At 44.3% G+C, this 19442-nt stretch overlaps 2 protein-coding genes across 8 annotated transcripts; one reads left to right on the plus strand and one right to left on the minus strand.

The window, feature by feature from the left end:
• Positions 1-1252: 1252 nt before the first annotated feature.
• Positions 1253-5944, plus strand: n6amt1 (N-6 adenine-specific DNA methyltransferase 1). 4 transcript variants are annotated; one of them, XM_061827715.1, is made up of 7 exons: positions 1253-2123; positions 3043-3129; positions 3203-3293; positions 3366-3449; positions 3525-3666; positions 3917-3975; positions 4046-5296. In XM_061827715.1, the coding sequence occupies exons 1-6, from the start codon at positions 1987-1989 to the stop codon at positions 3937-3939; spliced, it is 564 nt and encodes a 187-aa protein (XP_061683699.1). In that variant the 5' UTR covers positions 1253-1986; the 3' UTR covers positions 3940-3975; positions 4046-5296. The 4 variants fall into 4 exon arrangements, with proteins under 4 accessions (XP_061683699.1, XP_061683707.1, XP_061683716.1 ...); XM_061827723.1 differs by lacking the exons at positions 3917-3975; positions 4046-5296 and adding an exon at positions 5806-5944 and having other exon boundaries at positions 1257-2123; XM_061827732.1 differs by lacking the exon at positions 3917-3975 and having other exon boundaries at positions 1259-2123; positions 4905-5296.
• On the minus strand, positions 5656-19222 carry gart (phosphoribosylglycinamide formyltransferase). 4 transcript variants are annotated; one of them, XM_061827695.1, is made up of 22 exons: positions 19116-19222; positions 18795-18875; positions 17555-17704; positions 16361-16456; positions 16109-16283; positions 15892-16003; positions 15745-15813; positions 14837-14962; positions 13800-13887; positions 13467-13721; positions 11655-11886; positions 11355-11449; positions 10593-10702; positions 9436-9634; positions 9108-9359; positions 8889-9041; positions 8557-8760; positions 7664-7801; positions 7457-7587; positions 6265-6406; positions 6081-6196; positions 5656-6005 (listed from the first exon to the last, which is right to left on the minus strand). In XM_061827695.1, exons 3-22 carry the CDS (start codon positions 17697-17699, stop codon positions 5802-5804), a joined length of 3042 nt encoding a protein of 1013 aa, XP_061683679.1. In that variant the 5' UTR covers positions 17700-17704; positions 18795-18875; positions 19116-19222; the 3' UTR covers positions 5656-5801. The 4 variants fall into 4 exon arrangements, with proteins under 4 accessions (XP_061683679.1, XP_061683655.1, XP_061683663.1 ...); XM_061827671.1 differs by having other exon boundaries at positions 11355-11518; XM_061827679.1 differs by lacking the exon at positions 19116-19222 and adding an exon at positions 18969-19108 and having other exon boundaries at positions 11355-11518.
• Positions 19223-19442: the final 220 nt, after the last annotated feature.

Consider the following 19442-nt stretch of genomic DNA (forward strand, 5'->3'; position numbering starts at 1 on the left):
AATCCGGGACCTCAGAACTGTGAGGCCAACGCTTTACCAGCTGGGCCACCAGGCCGCCTTTGGCTTATTCCAATATTACATAATTATTCAAATTTGTAGAATTTTTATGAATTAAGAATGTAGAAGCATTTGACATTGTTTAGTCTGTTTTCAGTCCCCTGCTTTTACTAATGTTTGGGATTTTTGCTGTGGTATGGTTCCAGTAGCAGTACCCGGGTAGCGTATCAAGGTTGGGATTTTGGTTTTGTGACACAAGTACAGGCCCAACCCCTCCTGTCATCAAAGGTCCACGTGACCCTGAACAGCACAAGCGCCGTCAAAAATGGACGCACGGACTGCTGTGGCGAGTCCAGGTCGTACTGGTATCGCCTCAGACTTATAAAATGGGCCAAGTCTATCTCAGGTCATGACCTTACAGCGCATGTCAGCGACACGCAGATCGACCGGATTAACTGCAGCCTCACGGCGAAGCTGATTCATGCTAAATAGCGGTTACACTTTGAAAGCATCCATGATGGTGCATTAGCATTGAAATGAGGAGACTATTTTGTCAAGAGGAACTTTGAGGTCATACAGAGACGAGAGATGAATCCCACCGCGGGGTGGTGGGGGCAATGTCAACAGTGTTCAAGTAGTTTTGTTTACGTAGGAGAGAGGCCCACCATTTGTGAGGCGCTAGAGAAAAGGGCAAATGTCAAATCTGTTGCATTTAGGCCCGGATTTGGCTCACTTGGTGTCTCCAGCGTGCACACTGGACTCATCACGTAAAGCGGTCACCGTCACATAAGCATGAAACAAACTCAATCTAATCAAAACCAAGTCAACTAAAACAACTGAAGCACATCGGGACAGTGGTATCTGAATGATGTACAAATACCAGTTCAACTCCTTTACTCAAATAAAGGGTGTAGAGTACGCTGACATCTACTTAAGTCCAAAAGTGCAGTGACAGTGTTTCTATTAATTATATTATTCGCACCACTTGATGTAGCCCAGTAAAGCAATTCAGGTCTGTCTACGTCACGTTTCTTGCTAAATGTTTTTTTAGTGTGTTTGTTTTCATGCATAAAAAAAACAACAACAACTTTGAACAGGTATTACAAGATGATTTATTTTCATAAGAAATCTCTTCTTTATAAAAGTGGACAGATTTTGTTTCCATGACTTCTGATTTCAAATCTAATTCATTGTTAACAGTGTGTGTAACCATCATTTTTTGGGGCACTTGTCTATATGGAACATGTTGATGTGACTTCCCATTTCGATAGTCCAAAAAGGGTGCTGTGACGAGGCCCTAAATTGCACAGTGGGCCCCCGACCCCGTCCCCTATGGAGCCCGACAGCACACTTTGAGAAGCGCTGCAGGAACCTGTTGCTTTTGTTTCTAATTGATGCATTTTAAATTGTGGAGAGGAAAAGAAAAACTCCACAGGGCAACTGGGTTGGGGCGCACACAAACATTTTTGTCCCCCAAACCTCTCACGTCAAGTCACGCAGCTGGACCAATGAGTATCCGTGGCGACAAGCTATGAAACGAGGAATCTATGGTTTACCCCTAAATATTTTGAGCAAATTTCACAAGTGTTTATCAAATTTTTGCAGCAAATAGTAGCCAAAAAGGATGTCTCTCTCAAAAAGTTTGAGATTTTGAGTCTACCATACAACTTTTTCCTCCATTTCAACTGTTACTTGCTTCCACCACCCGAAAGTACAATGCCGTCTACAGTTTACGAACAAATTATTTAGGAAACTTGGAAGTAAGGCCGCCATTTAGATCAAACGCAACACAAGACAGAAGTGGAAAACAATACCGTACTTCTCAAAAATGTCCACGAGGCGGAAGCAACATCTGACAAGTGACCTTAAACCGTAACGTCATTTCCTTCCATGGCGTAGCAGGAAGTTAATGCGGGCCCCGAGCGTTGATGCCCAACGTGTGTCGTGCTCTGCCGGTCGCCCAGGCGGGCGTACCGCTTTCAACTCAGCATGTCAACGAAGTACCCCACCCCAGTGTACGCTCACGCAGGACGGGGCGACTTCTGCGATGTTTACGAGCCGGCGGAGGATTCTTTCCTGCTGATGGACGCGCTGGAAAGGGACGTTGACGAGCTCCGGGGGATGCGGTGAGCAGAACCGCTCGCAGCCGGATCGCCACCGGTGCCTGCACGGTTGCGGACGTTGGCGGCAGGGACACAATTCAATTTCCAGAGCGCTTCAAAACGACCACAGCTGTACACAGAACCTCTAAAGCGCTGTTATTCCTCCCGCAATCATAACCATAATGCTCACAGTAACAAAACTGCCAATTGAGATGCCTGTTCCTTTAACAGAATTTGTTTTTTTTGACAAGCTGGTTAAAAATTTGAACTCGACATTGACGAGACACATCAATATTTGTACATAGACGTCGTGTAAACATACAAACGGGCAATATAACAACTTACTCTGTCATATATGCTTTAAACCAGTAGTCACCAACGCGGTGCCCGCAGGCGAATGGTAGCCCGTGAGGACCCCATCAGCAGGGATGAGAATTTTCCGCCGATCGGCGGATTTCCGACTTTTTTTTTTGTGTATATGTATGTATGTGTGTATGTGTATATAGCTACAGATTGTGTGGACCTTAAATGTGTTAGAGTAGTAATTTCCAACCTTTATGGAGCCAAGGCACATATTTTACAATTAAAAAAATCCCACGGCACACCAACAAAAGTAAATGTCACCAAAAAGGGATCGATTACTGTATGTACTTCCTGCCTTCTAATAGAAGAGGATTTTTTTTTGTTGTCTGTCATTGTGGCTCACTGGCATAAATAGATGAATAAAGACACGTTATTTCTTGGAATAAATGTTTTTTTTTTAGCAATTACATAAAATTGCATAACTTCTCACGGCACACTAATGTTCCCCGTCACACTGTTTGGGAATCACTGTGTTAGAGGGTTTAAATCCATCCAACGTGGTCATGTACTATATTCTGTTTTGATTTGTGGTGTTGTTGCTGGAGGTGTTTCTTTTTCACGGTTTGCATCTTCCCCACAGGCCGCACGTGTGTGTAGAGGTCGGCAGCGGCTCCGGAGCAGTGTCTGCATTCTTGGTATCCCTCCTCGGACCGGCGGCGATCTATTTGTGAGTTGATCGTGAGATTGGCCTCCTGCAACACCCCCCCCCCCCTTACCTTACCTTTTTTTTATATATACAGTTGCACGGACCTGAATCGGGCAGCGGCGCTGTGCACCTCCAAGACTGCATCCAGCAACAATGTGTCACTCGAGCCTGTCATCACCGACTTGGTCCGGCTGCATCACGCGTACGACCGTCTTGAATGCGTCAGTTGCTGCTTTGACCTTTGCGCTATGTTTTAGGTGCAATGTTTCCTGCCGCGGTTGAGCGGACAAGTGGACGTGCTCCTGTTCAACCCTCCCTATGTGGTCACCCTGTCCAGTGAGGTGACCTCTCAAGTTAAAAGGTTCGCCAATGACATGTTGGAATTGGTTATTTTTTGTTCTTCTCCCGTCACCTAGGTGGGAAGCATGGGCATAGAAGCTGCCTGGGCCGGCGGCAGGCGGGGCCGTGAGGTCACCGACAGATTTTTACCGCTCGTGTGCAAGTTGCTGTCGACTCGAGGGCTGTTCTACTTGGTTGCGATAGCAGAGAATGATCCGGGTGGGTTTACCTCGAATGTTTTCGATCAGTCGTACCTTGCTCAGGGTCACGGTGGGGCAGGGGTCCATACTAGTTTACTATGAGCACTGGTTCCCAACCTCAATTAAACTAATTTGCATATTTGATGAAAGACAAATCTCACAGCACAACACCAAACTAAAATCTCACAAGGGATACCAAGTATATTTTGAAATATTGATGCTTTCTTTTTGCTAAGTGTGAAATCTGTGCTTTTTTTCTTTGTTCAAAGCTGTAATTGTCCAGTTGTATTAATAGCAAGACTGAAACAGACAACCATGAACGCCAATGGTAAATTGAGCGTTTTTGCTGCCCACTAGCTCAGCTGAAAGAATCCAATTGTTGTCCCTTTACATCCTAGAGGAGATTATCCAATCACTAAGTGGATGCGGGCTGGAGGGAAAGCCATGCTTGCTGGCAAGAGCCGGAAACGAGAGGCTGAGCGTCCTGCGCTTCCACCGCCGCCAACCTATGTGAACGGGCCGGGTCGCTACGGCTGTCGCGTCCCTTCGGCGTCTTCATCACTCACTCGGGAAAATCCGTGGCCAAACATTTGCGGACATACAAGTTCAGTGAGTTCAATTTTTTTTCCTACCATCGAATATGCAAGATTGATTGAAAAGCTCGGAGTTGTAGTGATCAGTTACTGCATTGATTGGCTGTTCGCAACGGTTTCTTAAAGTAGACGTGCAGCCTTTGAATGGACTTTAGTGGAAGTAATTAGTAGTCCAATCATTATGAAACACTTGGCACCCACTGTTGACTTGTTTTTTTTCCAGCCCAGTCATGGATGAATGATTCATAGCAGAACAATAGTTGGGTAAAAATAGAACAGCCTAAGGTCAAGTCAATTTCTCACGGTCCCTACTGCACCACCTGGAGGAAATGCTGGACATTACACCACAACCTGAGGGAAACACTGGGGATTACAGGACAAGTTCCAATGAATGTCATCATGATTTTGATATTTGGGGGATTCTGTACTAATCTTTGCCAGGCCAATTGTGGCCCGCGGGCCGTAGTTTGGCCACCTCTGCCATGTTGACTCTAGAATGGACTTCATAAAAAAAGTGTTGGTTCAATTTCAACACACCATGGTTTTGTCATCCAAGTGTTTAGAAATTGCCCCTCCGACAGTTACTTCTGTATGACCCACGTTCGTATCCATTTTGTCCATATTTGGCTAAAGCTGCCTCCTTTTCTCTCATTTGTTACTTCAGTGTAGCGGACCGACACGTGTTTGTTTCGTCGACAGCACCGGAGCTCTTTGCGAGTGATGTCAATAAACTTGGGAAGTTCCAATGAGCGGATTTCAAGCCTCTCAGCAGAAAAACATTGAAAATGCGTGAAACGATTTGAATTCGTATTTCACGTTTACTGAGGCACCACAGAGACAACACTCCATCCCAAATACTAGAAAAAAAAATGGATTTGCAAAATACAGGACCTGAATACAACAAAAGTGGAGCAGTAGCTTTGAAAATAAATGTAGTTGGAAAATGTCATTATCAAAACGTTTCATAAATTAAAAGTGTTTAACAGTACAAAAAGTAAATTGCGTTACAAAGTGAATTGCTTCATCGTGTGCTCAATAAATCCTAATGTTAGCCAATATCTGTCAGTGAGTGCACATATCTGTTTGCATACCCATTCTCTGCCTGGAGTTAATTTGCATATTTAAAAAAGTACAGGAGCTTGCCCACTACACATTTCTAACAACATATCAATTTACACCAGATTCAATCTTAATATTTGGGAACGAAAAGACCACTCATGCATGATTGAGGAAGAAGAGAAAAGTGTCGCTGTTACCTGTTCAATTAAAAACCAATCATTTTGTTTCTAAGCATGGGTGTTTCCCTATATTTTGGAGGGGGTTACACAACTGTCATTTTAAATCGATAATAATGTCCAAATTTTGTAAAGGAAGTTGAACACACCACAGAAACCCACATGCTCAAGAGATTATAATCCTGCAGAGATGTTGCTTTAATGTGCGTAACTTTCATTCAACCACCAAGCATTCAGCATTCATGTGCATTTGGATTGTCTACCCCCACACCCCTTACCAAGGTATAACTTCCTCCAGTGTCACACTGCACATTTACTTGACGGTCTTAGTCCTCCTGCTGTAACTTGGACCTCCAGACAACACGTCCGTCTTCACTCAGCTGGACAGCTCCGCTGGCGACCAGCTCCATAGCGGCAGGGAAGGCCCGGTGCTCGGCCTCTTTGATTCTGTCAGCAAGACTTTCCTCTGTGTCGCCGCTGAACACCGGCACGGCCTCCTGCACGATGATGGCCCCCGCGTCCACCTCCTCCTAACACACAAATGAGGATTTCCCGATGGGTTGCGGCGGCGCCGAGGTGTTTCGGCGTTAATGCGACGCACTTACTGCGACGAAGTGGACTGTGCAGCCACTGAGCCGCACCCCGGCCTGGAGAGCTTGCTTCTGGGCATTCACACCCTTGAATGAGGGCAGCAGGGATGGATGGATGTTCAAAAGCTTACCTAAGACAAGCAATGTTTAAAATAAATAAATGAAAAATTTGATAGTGATGATCAGTACTCGCACGCACTGTTCCATTTGTTGACAAAGGATCCTGTGAGGATGCGCATGAATCCAGCCAGACACACCAGTTCCACCCCAAATTCTTCCAGCACGCGGTCGATGGTGCTGTCAAATTCTGCTCGGCTTCCGTACAGTTTGTGGTCCACCACCTAGTGCAGAGTGAGAGTAAAGATTTGACATTGGATTGGCAACAACCTCGAGCAAACATTTCCTGTAGTTGCAGATCACAATTTTGGACCGTTCCCCCGGACAAAACAGTTTTAGAAAGACTCACTTTGATTGGGCCACTCCAGAACACGCATTTTCTTCTTTTGAAGCCATTCTCTTGTTTTTTTACTACTGTATTTTGGACCATTTTGTTTTGAGCTTCAGTAGTCAGACAGATGGCCTCAAGTTCATTTGCAAAAGACACAAAATTGCCAAAAGGATCCACATTTTTTCCTGAGGAACAAGCCCACACCTGCAGAACTCCCTCTCCAGCAAACTTCACACTTGGCACAATGCATTCATACAAGTCTCATTCTGTATCCTCAAAAATGACTTTACCGTTTTTGAATGTGGAACCATTTTGTTGAACGTCTCATTGGAAATGAATAGGGAATTTTTGAGGTGGAAAACAAGGGGTAATTTTTGACTTACAGTTAAAAAAAAAAAATCTGAAGGCACAAGTTTTTAGGGAGATGTGGAAGTAGGAATCGGATAGAAAACATGGTGATACAACGCCCAAACACTCCACCACGATTAGGTCACATGGGCCAGCCCTTCGCGGGCCTGATGATGGCAGTTAAATGTGAATAGGGTTTTTTCCCCCCTTAATAAACAAAATCTTTGAGAAACATCATTTTATGTTTACTTGGGTCAATTTTGTATGTTGGTCACGACGTTTGTTTGATCTTAAAGTGAGGTAACAATGCAAAAATAGAAATTTGAGAAGGGGGTGGGGGCAACCGTTTTAACCAATGACAGCCTAAAATAAAATGAATAAAGTTGAAGCATTTCAAATTAGCAATTAAATTTGATTGTGGAGTGGTGATGTCTGTGTGCGACGGTATACAAAAGATAAAATGGAATAAAAGATGTGTGTTAACTCAAGCATGGGAGTTTTTTTTTTTAATTTCCTGAAAAGTCAAGATGGAGATGGAAGGATTCTTCCCGGCAGCAATGATGAATAAACCAGTAACTGTTTTAGAAGCAAGTACCCGTGTCTGGATGCCAGCCAGTGCAGCCCTCTTGAGGCCCTGAACTCCAGGCTTGTTGGAGATGACCACTACGATCTCCGCGCAGCTCGACGGACGCTTGGCTTGCTCGATGAGCGCTTGGAGGTTGGTCCCTGGGGGAAGAAAGCCGGGCCGCAGTTCAGAATCTCCATGATTTTAGGAACCTGCTTCACGGAATATTACACCAACCTGTGCCTGAGATGAGAACCCCAACTTTGGTCCTTTTGTGAGGAATGCTGCTATCAGAGAGGCAACTGCCATTTTTGGAGGCTGGACCAGCGTTTAGCAGGCTGTGGTCGAGATTACGGACCACCACAGACTCCGCACCTGCAATCCCGGGTGCACATCCAAATCAAATCGAACTTTAGTTACTGAGCACTTTCCACACAACAATATGCAACGGAGAGACAACTAGAGTTAAACAAAAATAACATTTCTGCTGGCACAGCTGGAAAGCGTTGGCCTCACAGTTTTGAGGACCCGGGTTAAATCCTGGTCCCAGCTGTGTGGAGTTTCCATGTTCTGCCCGCGCCTGCAGTCCGGTTTCCTCCCACACGCCAAAAACATGCAACATTAATTGGAGACTCTAAATTGCCCCTAGATGTGATTGTGAGTGTGGCTGTTGTTTGTCTCCATGTGCCCTGCAATTGGGTGGCAACCAATTCAGGGTGTACCCTGCCTCCTGCCAGTTGGGAAAGGCTCCAGCACTTCCGCGACCCTTGTGAGGATAAGTGGCTAAAAAAAAATGTGTGGGTGGGTAAAACATTTCTAATGTACGTTAAAAGGTCAATTCAATATTAGTTGAGCCCCTCCTTCCAAAGATGAACGTTCTATGGAGTCCTGTAAAAGTGCAACCATACCTCACACTATATATCATGACTTTGGCATAACACAAAGGAGAGAGCCCAACAACCTCACGGACAGCGAGGATTCATAGGGTGAAAGCAGTTCTGAGAGATACGAAATTCCAAGACCATTAGGAGCTTTAAACCCCACCAAAAGAAGAATAAACTCGATCCTGAAATTTGGTGTGCTATCGTGTACGTCTGCCACATGGAGGCCCCAGACGCTCGCTGTCTCACCAGGTGGCTTGTGAGCGAGCGTGCCCACAATCCAGGCCTCCTCTTGGGCTCGCAGCTGCCGCAGGACCCTCTGAGCGTCCGCGGGGGCCACCACCAGCACCGCACCCAGGCCGCAGTTGAAGGTGCGGGTCATCTCGCAGTCGCTTAGGCCGCCCTCCTTCTGCAGCCAGGAAAACACTGAGGGGATGCTCCAACGAGACGCATCTGGAGATAGCGATAGATTCCAGTTATATGGGAAGTTCAAGTTCAGATCACAATTTCTGAATCAAAATTAAGCGTGCTGAAAGGACATAATTGATTAAGATCGGGAGATGTTCGTAGACTTGGGTTACCTAAATCTACAGTCAGCTCCTGGGGCACGACCCGAGGGATGTTTTCCAAAAGTCCTCCTCCAGTGATGTGAGCGCACGCTTTGACCGCACCGCTGCGCAGGATTGGAAGGAGGACACGACTGTAGATCTTTGTCGGTGTCAGCAAAACCTCTCCTGCGGACCAGTGATGACAAAACTGAGTCCTGATTTTAAAATTAGTGCAACCATGCCCACACTTACCAACAGTCTGTCCTGGATTACCAAAGGGTGCTGGGGAGCAGTAGCTGAGATGCGTTCGCTCCAAGACCTTGCGCACTAGGCTGAAGCCATTGCTATGGATTCCAGAGGACGCCACGCCGATCAAGATGTCCCCCTCTGCGATGTCCGCCAGCCGAGGCAGCAGGGCTCCCCGCTCCGCCGCCCCCACGCAGAACCCGGCGAGGTCGTACTCTCCCGGAACGTAGACGCCGGGCATTTCTGCCGTCTCGCCCCCTGGGCATCCACCCAGACGGATGCTTTGACACGGTGGCCCAGCACTAGAGGCGACGGTGGCGACTTCGCCGCTTACCGAGTAGAGCGCAGCGGGCCAGCTCGCACGCTTTGGCGATGCCTGCGACTACCGCGGCGGCCACATCCACGTCCAGGTTGCCGCACGAGAAGTAGTCCAGGAAGAAGAGCGGCTCGGCTCCCTGAGCCAGCACGTCGTTAGCGCACATGGCCACCAGGTCCTGACCCAAGCTGCCATGCTGCCCACATGCCTGGGCAATCTGAACACCACACAGGCAGCTTTTCCAACCCACTGAGAGCATCATTTCATCCTCACGATAAAAGTGACTTTAAATTGTTTTTCTGCCCACTCTCGGCTGAAGTTAATAGTCTAATTCGTCAAAAAACAAGTAGGAAAAACGTCTTGAGTATTGAAAATAACCAAATACCATTTTGGCAAAATAGCTAACACAAACTAGAATCTATGTTGCTCTGTGTAACCCTGTAAGACAATAGACTGAAGATGCACACTGCAGCAACACATGTAGCGCAGTCATATACTGGATTATTTATCCCGTCAAGAGCAACTAACATTTGTGCAGTACTTATGAACTCCAAGGAGTTATGAAGTCTCATACGAGAAAGCAGTACAATAGCTATTCAATTGATGCAGTGTTTTATATATATATATATATATATTATATATATATATATATACTTTTTAAATTCTACTGAAACGAAATCAGTACATTTTTGTAAAGCACAACATTACAGTCTGATATTTTACCTCAGTAAACAAGTTACATTTTTGTTGTTGTTATTTTTTTTGGGTAGAAGAATGGAATGGATTAATGGCATTTAAAAAAGGCAACTAAATGGGCAGCATAATGGTGAATTTAGGGAGAACGTTTACTTTTTTTTTTTTTAAATGCCCAATTAAAAGTTTGAGGACAATAATTATTTCATTGCTATTTTTTTTTTTTTTTTAAAAAAACAGTACATATTAAATACTGTATTGGCAAAGTGATTTTTTTCTCTTTCCCTGCGAACATTTGACACATTTGAGTAGTACTATAAAAAATGTGATAAATGTTAAATCTTTTCACTCCATTGGTTGAGCCAAAAGCTGAGCTGACATCTGTGGACCCTCAAGATATATTTTTTTTTCATTTTCTTAATATGCGCTACTGATTTTTCAAGCAGGAAATTGAATGGTAAATGGAAATGACAAATTCACACCTTTAGTTTGGTTCCCACTCCATCAGTTCCAGATACCAGGATCGGGTCAATGAACCCTGCAGCTTTAAGGTCAAACAGTCCAGCAAAACCTCCCAGCTCTGCATCACATCCTTGTGAGAAGAAAGTATGAAAATACCATAAATGATCATATTTCCTGTACATTGACACTGTCAGCCAGAAACGTCTTGGTCCAAATTTGGTCAATTTCAGTTTTTTCTCAAGTTTTCTGGGGGTCTGAAATTTTCCCAAACTAATCTTATTAATGTTGATGGCTCAACAAACGTGCCAGCCATTTCTTTTTTTTTTTTTGTAACATTAAAACGGATTGTTTTCGCGATGCCATAATTCTGCCCAATGTCGGCAATATACAAATATTACTTTCTGATGGGCGACACGGTGAATGATGCAGCTGTAAAGTGTTGGCCTCAGAGTTGTGAGGTCCAAGGTTCAATCCCGGCCCAACTGTGTGGAGTTTGCATGTTCTCCCCATGCCTGTGTGGGTTTTCTCCGGGCACTCCGATTTCCTCCCACATCCCCAAAAACATGCAACATTTATTGGAGAGTCTAAATTGCCGCTAGGTGTGATTGTGAGTGCAACTCCTGTCTGTCTCCATGTGCCCTGTGCTTGGCTGGCAAGCAGTTCAGGGTTTACCTCACCTCCTGCCCGTTGACAGCTGGCATAGGCTCCAGCACTACCCCGACCCATGTGAGGATAAGTGGCTAAGAAAATGGACGGATGGATGTTTTTTGATGTAACATTACCTGGACGGGAAGTTGCCCTGGCCAGTGGCTTGATCACGTCTACAAGTTTGTTGCCAGCGGCGATGTCCACGCCACTCTCTTTATAGGTTAGGCCTCTGTCAGAGACAGTCAAATCATTGCTATGTATGGCGCCTGTCACAGCACACGTCTGATGATTGGCGCCTCTTTCAGTTTTAGGAGGCATAAAATTATCACGGAAGAAAATTCAGAGTGAAGAAACCAAAACAAGGAGAGACCATCCATAGTTTATTCATTTATGAAAACGGTCAATAATGGAATGTTTTGAGCAGTCAAACACACCTGTGTTGCCTCAAATGGGCAATGGCCTTGTGGCCAATGTCGCGGCGGAACACAGCACCGGGGAAGCCAACAGCCGCCACGCCTTGATTGGCCGCCTGCAACGCAGCCTCCAGCGAGGACCTGACCGCTGTGACTGTCAGGACACGGCCGCCGCTGGAAACGACTTGTTTGTCCTTCAGCGCTGTACCTGCGTGGAACACCTGAATCCCCATGTCCTCAACCTGGGACAGACCTGAGGTGCAAGGTGTAGAGTGGGAGGGTACAGCAAGGGTCAGTAAACAAATACCTGGAGTGATCCTACGCATTTTGCAGTTGACAAGTTATAATATTTCTATAAATCTGTAAGATGCCACAAGATGTAAAAACCCTGGCTCATAAAGTGGTAATTAGTCTCTCAGTCTATATGCATCAATTAAACTTTTTTTTTTTTTTTTTTTTTAACACTAACATCCTTGCATGTTGACCTTTTGTACGGTTTCTGACTGGTTCAGTTCTTAGCTCACAGATGGATTTTTCTATGATAACTCTAAGGATACATGTCCCTCAGGAACACATGAAATAAACTGTGGAATGCCCCAAGGGTCAATTTTAGAACTTTTACTTTTTAATCATTATGCTGTTACGGGATCAGGTGGGACAGCTATGCGGCTGATGAGCAGCTTTACATTTCTCTATATCCTGATAACAGTGAGCCTTTTAAAATGTATTTTAGATATAAAAGACAGAAGTGGATTTCCTGCAACTAAACCAGCACAAAACAGAGGTTTTAGTCATTGGTCCTGAAGGTGACAGAAGCTTTTGCCCAAACTACAACTTTAATGACAACAATGTGGATGTAATTTTAAAGTCTTATTATCATTATACATATTTAACATGTTGAGGATTTGTAAATTTTGGTCATCTGAAGAACAGTCATTCTCTCGTCATCAAAATTATTGTAGTGCCCTGCACTTTTATCTTCTCCCAAAAATATTTGAACTTCCTGCAAAACGCCACTGCTTCTGTTCTCACGAGGCCCAGGGAGAACAGCGTTGCACCAGCTTTAAGATCACTGCAATGGTTCCCCATCTTTTTTAAGATTCATTTGAAGGTTCTTTTGTTAGTTTTAGATGTCTTTATGGTCTTGGCTTATCTGTTTTATTTGGCCAGCTTTTATCCTATCAGCCCTCGTGTATCTTGCAGTCTCCTGGCCCTGGTTCCAAGATCTGGAAGGAAATCCAATGAGGAGCCTGCGCTCAGCTATTACTACTGGAGAAGATCAGCACTGCATAGATTATTGATGTTTTTAAGAGAAGCTTTAAGACTCACATCTTTACTTTGACTCTGAAGAGATTTCTTTAATCACATTTTGTTTTGATATTTTTAAGAGGTTTAAGACATACCTATTTTATTTTGTCTTGGAATTGAATGCTTTTATATCACCATTTTCTTTTTCGCGCCAGTGATTTCCTCTAGGAGGCATAAACATCAGATGTTTATGGTCCACTTGTGTGAACGTCGTCCTGGGGTTATTTGGGGTCAGCGGATGGGTTGGGGTGCTTCACACAATGCGTGGACTGTATCCCAAGGTTGAAATGGACTCTGGGGCAGCTTTCCCCCTTTTTTTTTTTTTTTTTTTAAATATCATTCGTAGGACATTCATTTTTAGGATAATGTTGAAGGATTAGTTTGAAATTAAATGTGTTTTAGCATTATAAATTATTAATAAAAGTCAATGTTTTTTCCCCCCCCATTCAGTGATTTCGGCCTCAATCCCTAACCCCCACCATTGCCGTATGCAACTTTATTAGTACGGCCACTGCAGCTACTGACCAGTGAGCGCCACGCCCTTGCTGTAGGCACCAGGATAGCCGGCACTCGCCATCACCACTGTGACTGCAGATTTGTCCTGATGCCACTCGGGGGCGCTGGAGGCCAGCTTCCCGTTCATAGTGTTCAAGATGACTTCATACAAGTCGCTCTTCAGCAAGGGAAGCAAGACCTGACACTCAGGGTCTCCAAAGCGACAGTTGAACTCCAGAACTTTGATTCCCTGCTGGGTCAACATCAGCCCGGCGTACAGAACACCTGTAGAAGCAAATGGCAATGGCAATTAACTCCAGCCTTTCCATCACAAATCATATTTGGTAGAAAATGTGCACTCACCAACGTAGGGAGTTCCCTCCAGCTTCATTCCATCCACAGTCTTCTGAAGCACCAGCTCTCGGATCTGCTCCAGCAACTCCTGGCTCACCTGCATCACACATAGAAAATGCAGATTCTTTAGCAGACCCCAGAAACGTTACAGTAATACGGTGCCACTAAAGGTTCACGTTCAGGGGACTTGTGCTAAGGTAGTTTAACATTTGAGTGCAGCAGGGGAAATGTTTCTTTTTCCCCATCATGTGCACAATTATCCTCTTTGTGCAAAATACATATTCCCTATTAATTGGACTCGAAGGTTTACATTGCTGTTGATTGAACACACAAGTCAATAAACGGCATAAGGACTGCAAAACAGGTTGATTTCTCACTGACATCGCTGGAACAGTCTCAACAATGAATATTCAAGTATTTGCGCACTTGGTGATTGGTAACCGCCAACTGAACAGCATGAAGCAGTCTCAGACGTATAGATACAGCCTATACGTATGCGGAGGTTGTGCTTCAAAATACTTAATTATATTTATGATTTCTAATACAACTGTGGATACAATAGCGACGCTTGCATTCATTGTCGCCAGCGATGAAAGTCACACGCAGAGCCAATTCAAATGAGAGCAGAAGACAAGCATAAAACCTCAAATATTCCTCTCTTTTTATTTTGAGCTATGTCTCCTTCACATCACATTCCTTATTAGTGGACCAACAATCCAACCCTTGGTGATTGTGCTTCACAATAATAGTAAGATAGCCAAGGATGCATGAGCAACGCGATTGTTGCTTTGATCGCATGACCGCCACGACATCGGCAATTGACTCATTACGTATGGCTAATGACATATTTAATGAATAAGAGTGATCCAATCAGAGAGCTTAAAAACCTGGTAAAAGGAGATCAAAGATGGAAAAAATAAAACGAAAATCAACTGATGGCATGAGATCTTTAAGCAATTTCAGTTTCCCATGGTGTGGATTTTCTTTTTTCAATACCTGTCCATTTAGTGTACAAACATTAAAGAAAAATAAAAAAGCAGACACACCTGAGGAGTGGGACAGTAGGCACCCATGCCGCCCGTGTTTGGTCCTCGATCGCCATCTTGCAGACGTTTATGATCCTGTGCCGGAGGCATCGGCGACACCCAAGAGCCGTCACTGAAGCACAGACACTGCAACGAGTGCAGACCAGTTTAGAGAGTGAAACCTATCAAAAACTCCTTTCTGAGTCTTGTTTTTGTTTTGTAATCGCTTGAGGTATCAGAAAATCAAAAAAAGTTAGCATCAAAGTCACTGTCCTACTTATATGTTTGTTAATACAAAAAGGTTGTTTTCTCCGGTTTTTCTCGGCTTCAGGGGTGGGCAAACTATGGCCCATGGGGCACATTCGCCCTGTTGTCCAATTCAATCCAGCCTGCCAAATATTGGTACAGAATTGCTCATCCCATTCCAAACCCGTGACTGACTGCATTGACTTGTCTGTAATGCCGACTGGTTCCACCAGGTGGTAGGTCCAGTGATACATTGAGTTGACTTAGAGTATTCTGTTTCTACTTCAACCACTAGTAGTAGACCAAGGAGAAGAAAAGTCAGTGAATGCTGAGCAGTGAGTCTGCTCATTTCGGAAATAACTGAACTGATACAATTCCCCAACTAACTAACCAACCAGAATGCAATTACTGACGGGTCTGTAACATTTCTCAGCAAAACATGATTGCATGCTGATGACACACTGTTTGTCACTGTCTCCCATGACCCCAAGATGGGACCACTCATTGAAAAGCAACGCTCGCACCAATTAAAACCACTACATTCGGTTGAAACGTGAGTGGCATTTGTTTTGCTTTATGCCGGTCCATCAAAATATTTCCTCATCCATAACCAGTCCGTGGTGTTAAAAAAAAAAAGTCGAAGACCACGGTTCTTTTGGCGACATGAAAGTAAAACAACTCACAGATACTTCCTCTCCTTCTAGAAGCTCCTCAACTACAACCGTGTCCCCTGCAGAGCCAAACGCTCGGTCCTGCAATGCAGCAATGAAACATTTGAAGATGGCAACAATTCAGCCAACACGGCCGGTGACACACCACATGCAGCTCACCTTCATGATGTCCATCACTGCCCGACAGGCCTCTTCACAGTCCTGCGCCACAATAACTCCTTTCCCTGCCGCCAAGCCGCTGGCTTTCACGACCAGTGCCGGAAAGTCAGCCCTGGAAGCCCCCCCCGCCCCAAAAAAGCAAGAAAAACATCTTTTTTCATGCTGGAGGTCAGTCGCTGAGAACAGACTGTACTTTTAGAAAAGCGGTTTCACTGACGAGCGGATGTAGCCGCAAGCCTCCTCGGGGTCGGTAAAGGAGCCGTAGCGTGCCGTGGGGATGCCGTGGCGCTCCATGAAGGCCTTAGAAAAGCTCTTGCTGGCCTCTAACTTGGCGGCTTTGGAAGACGGGCCAAAACATGGCACTCCCGCTGCCATGAGGTCGTCCACGATACCTAGGTGGGACGGGATAGACTGCAAATAGGCTGAGGAGCACTGGAAGAAGACTTGCGGGGATAGCGGCTGAACTTACCCGCTGCGAGGGGAACCTCAGGGCCAACCACAACCAGCCCAACATGATGGTCCTTACAGAACTGAGCCAAAATGGCGTGGTTACTCACAGACACCTCTAGAAGTGAGAATCAACATTTTGATGACATCATCATTTAGGCCAGATCCACACACATTTTCTAAAGCTTAGCTCAGTGACAGACAAGTTAATAAATACACACATTTCCTTTGTATGACTTCACATTGTGCACTATTATTTTGTATCAGTTAATTTTTTGTTCTTTTTTCACAATTGTTGATTGAACTGTAAAGTTGGATCCACATCACTCAATTACAGCCACTAACATATTAGATCAACTGGATTTTTTTTCATGGCAAGAAAAGAAACTAGAGTTAGTAATCTCATTATTACACACATCAACACTAAATTGGATATGAGACATTAATAACCATATCATAAATAATGGGTTTACATGGCAAAGGATGACGCGCTGTGGCGACCCCGAAAGGGACAAGCAGAAAGGAAAAGAAGAAGATGATGAGAAGTCACTACTTCACTAATCTCATTCATTGCAGGGAAATTCTTGAACATAGCACCCACAGTAAAAATATGATTTCCTTTTTCCTCATTCATAATTAACTCTGCCAGGCATCAAAGGATTGCTGAGGTCTTGTTTTGTTTGCACTTTGTTCAAATAAAAAAAAAATTACAAAAGCAATTTTTATTTTTTACGATGACATTGACCATTTTACAATTTCTGAGAGCGTGCCGTTCTGAAGTTTACACACAAACACAATAATAGCCATGTTTGTAGGGGTTTGACTCTCAACTCGGTCCCCCCACTCCCACGAGCACATACCATAATTTGTAGTCACCTAAACGCGTAGTCGTCCGTTTGCTTAAAATATCTGTAAATGGCCGACATGGCTCTTGCGTGGAAGGTACTGTACATATCAGGCTGGTGAAATCATATTGGGCATTTTAAGACCATGACTTCACACAGAACACAAGGACTGATAACATTAACTCACAAGAAAATCTGAATTTGCCCAGCGATATGTGCTGGATGAGGTAAACATAAAGATGTGACAGAATTCCTGGTCCTTAAGTTATTTTCAGGTTGCAGTCCCAGTATTAAGATACATAGAAACGGCTTACAATTGTGAAACAAACGCATGTGTCCTTTAAAAAGGCACAGCCACGCTCTCCACTTACCAGAGTTGCTGATTTTGCCGCAGTCCAGCGTCCCGGCATTCCCCGGTGCCACCAGGACTTGCTGGATGTGCGGCGACTGGGCCAGCTTCCACGCCAGAGCATGCTCCCGCCCTCCTCCGCCGACAACCAGGACCCGTTCAGCCATGCCACCTGCCAGATGGGAAAATGACCTTTCACAACTCCGTGACGTCTAATTACACAAACTGCTTGGAGGGAAAGGTCAAGCGGCGAGGAAGCGCTGACCTTTTCACACAAGCGCGGTCTTCTATGGTACACTACGTTGGGCTCAATAAGCAAAACAAAACCCCAAACGAGGAGCTTCTTGTCACGTAAGTGAGCGTACCACAGACTTTTTCCCACAAACTGCAGCAAACATTTTGGACCTTTTGTCTCCCTGAAGTGCTCATTTCTAACATCCTTCTGTGTCTAATTTTGTGTCATTGGATCGAGAGCGAACAGTCACAATGGCTACTGTCCTCGTGACGTTCGTTTACTAACATGTGATCTCATCAATGGAGTTCGCCGATTAGGCTGATGCAATTCCAGAGCTCAACAATTACAAGCTTTATGTGCACCAATCACACTCTCCAGCCAAAAAGTCAAAAGGCATTGGGTCACAGTTCATCATAGGCTGAGTCCACACATTTTAAACTCCACAATTTAAAAAAAAAATTAGGGAAAAAAAAAAAAAAAAAAAAAAAAAAAAAAAAAAAAAAATCAACCGAGGTGATTGAGACACACTTCAAGTTATCATGTACACATTGGTTTGATAGTTACATGTTGCATCTTCCCACTACGAGCACTATTTAAGTTTACGTAAGAAGGAAACATTTTTTTAATCATTGAGCCAACATACACACACACATATATATATATAATTTAAATGTTTCTTATTTTACTTTTGAACTCCAGCAAAAGCCAGTACTTCCTTCAACTTTTACCAGTCTTTTCTTTACATGACTATTTGTACAAATTATTAAGCACAAAGAGTATTTTTGCCACCACTGATGAAAAGAAGGTGAGCGCTAATCAACAATCGGAATGACTGAACTCATTCCGTTCTTACACCAAATATCACATTTGAAATCCACGTCGCACTTCAGAAATCAACCACAAGATAAGTGACTCAAACTTAACAATGCTTAAGTTGCGCTGGGAGACGTGCAGTATGCGACCACACTTGCAAAAGAAGACGTTTGATCGGTAACTTGTTACATTCCAGAATCAGACCAACACCAACCTGAGAATTTTGCCCAAAGCAGGAATTAGCCGGAGGCCGATTCAGGATGTAGACGCTTCTGCTCTGCTTGCAGCCTCCAGACTGAACGCGGCCACACACAAACACACACACGGGTGTTGAGACACTGGCAAATGAAATACCGGAGACGCAAAGCGCGCACACAAACACACGTACATGTCCATTCACACAGCACGTGGTTCCCGTGCACGATAAGGATGTGCAAGGCAAGTTGTAGAAAGTTCACCAGAGGCAAACGAACGAGCTTGAAAAACACGATGCAGTTGCCATTCGTTATAGTTTCAACAAAGTTACACATTTTACCTTCTTATTCCGTCCGAGCTGGCGTTTGGGGAGTTTCGTCCAACTTCCGAGGAATGTAACAGCCAAATGCATTATGGGATTTGTAGTCAGTCTGCCCCGAAGAGTTCGGATGATAGATAGATAGATAGATAGATAGAGATAGATAGATAGATAGATAGATAGATAGATAGATAGATAGATAGATAGATAGATAGATAGATAGATAGATAGATAGATAGATAGATAGATAGATAGATAGATAGATAGATAGATAGATAGATAGACTAAATATAATAGTCATAATAATACTGCGGTGACTAGTACTATTACTAATAATATGTAAGGCTG

The sequence above is a fragment of the Syngnathoides biaculeatus genome, chromosome 2, assembly GCF_019802595.1.
Source record: "Syngnathoides biaculeatus isolate LvHL_M chromosome 2, ASM1980259v1, whole genome shotgun sequence".
Classification (NCBI taxonomy): domain Eukaryota; kingdom Metazoa; phylum Chordata; class Actinopteri; order Syngnathiformes; family Syngnathidae; genus Syngnathoides; species Syngnathoides biaculeatus.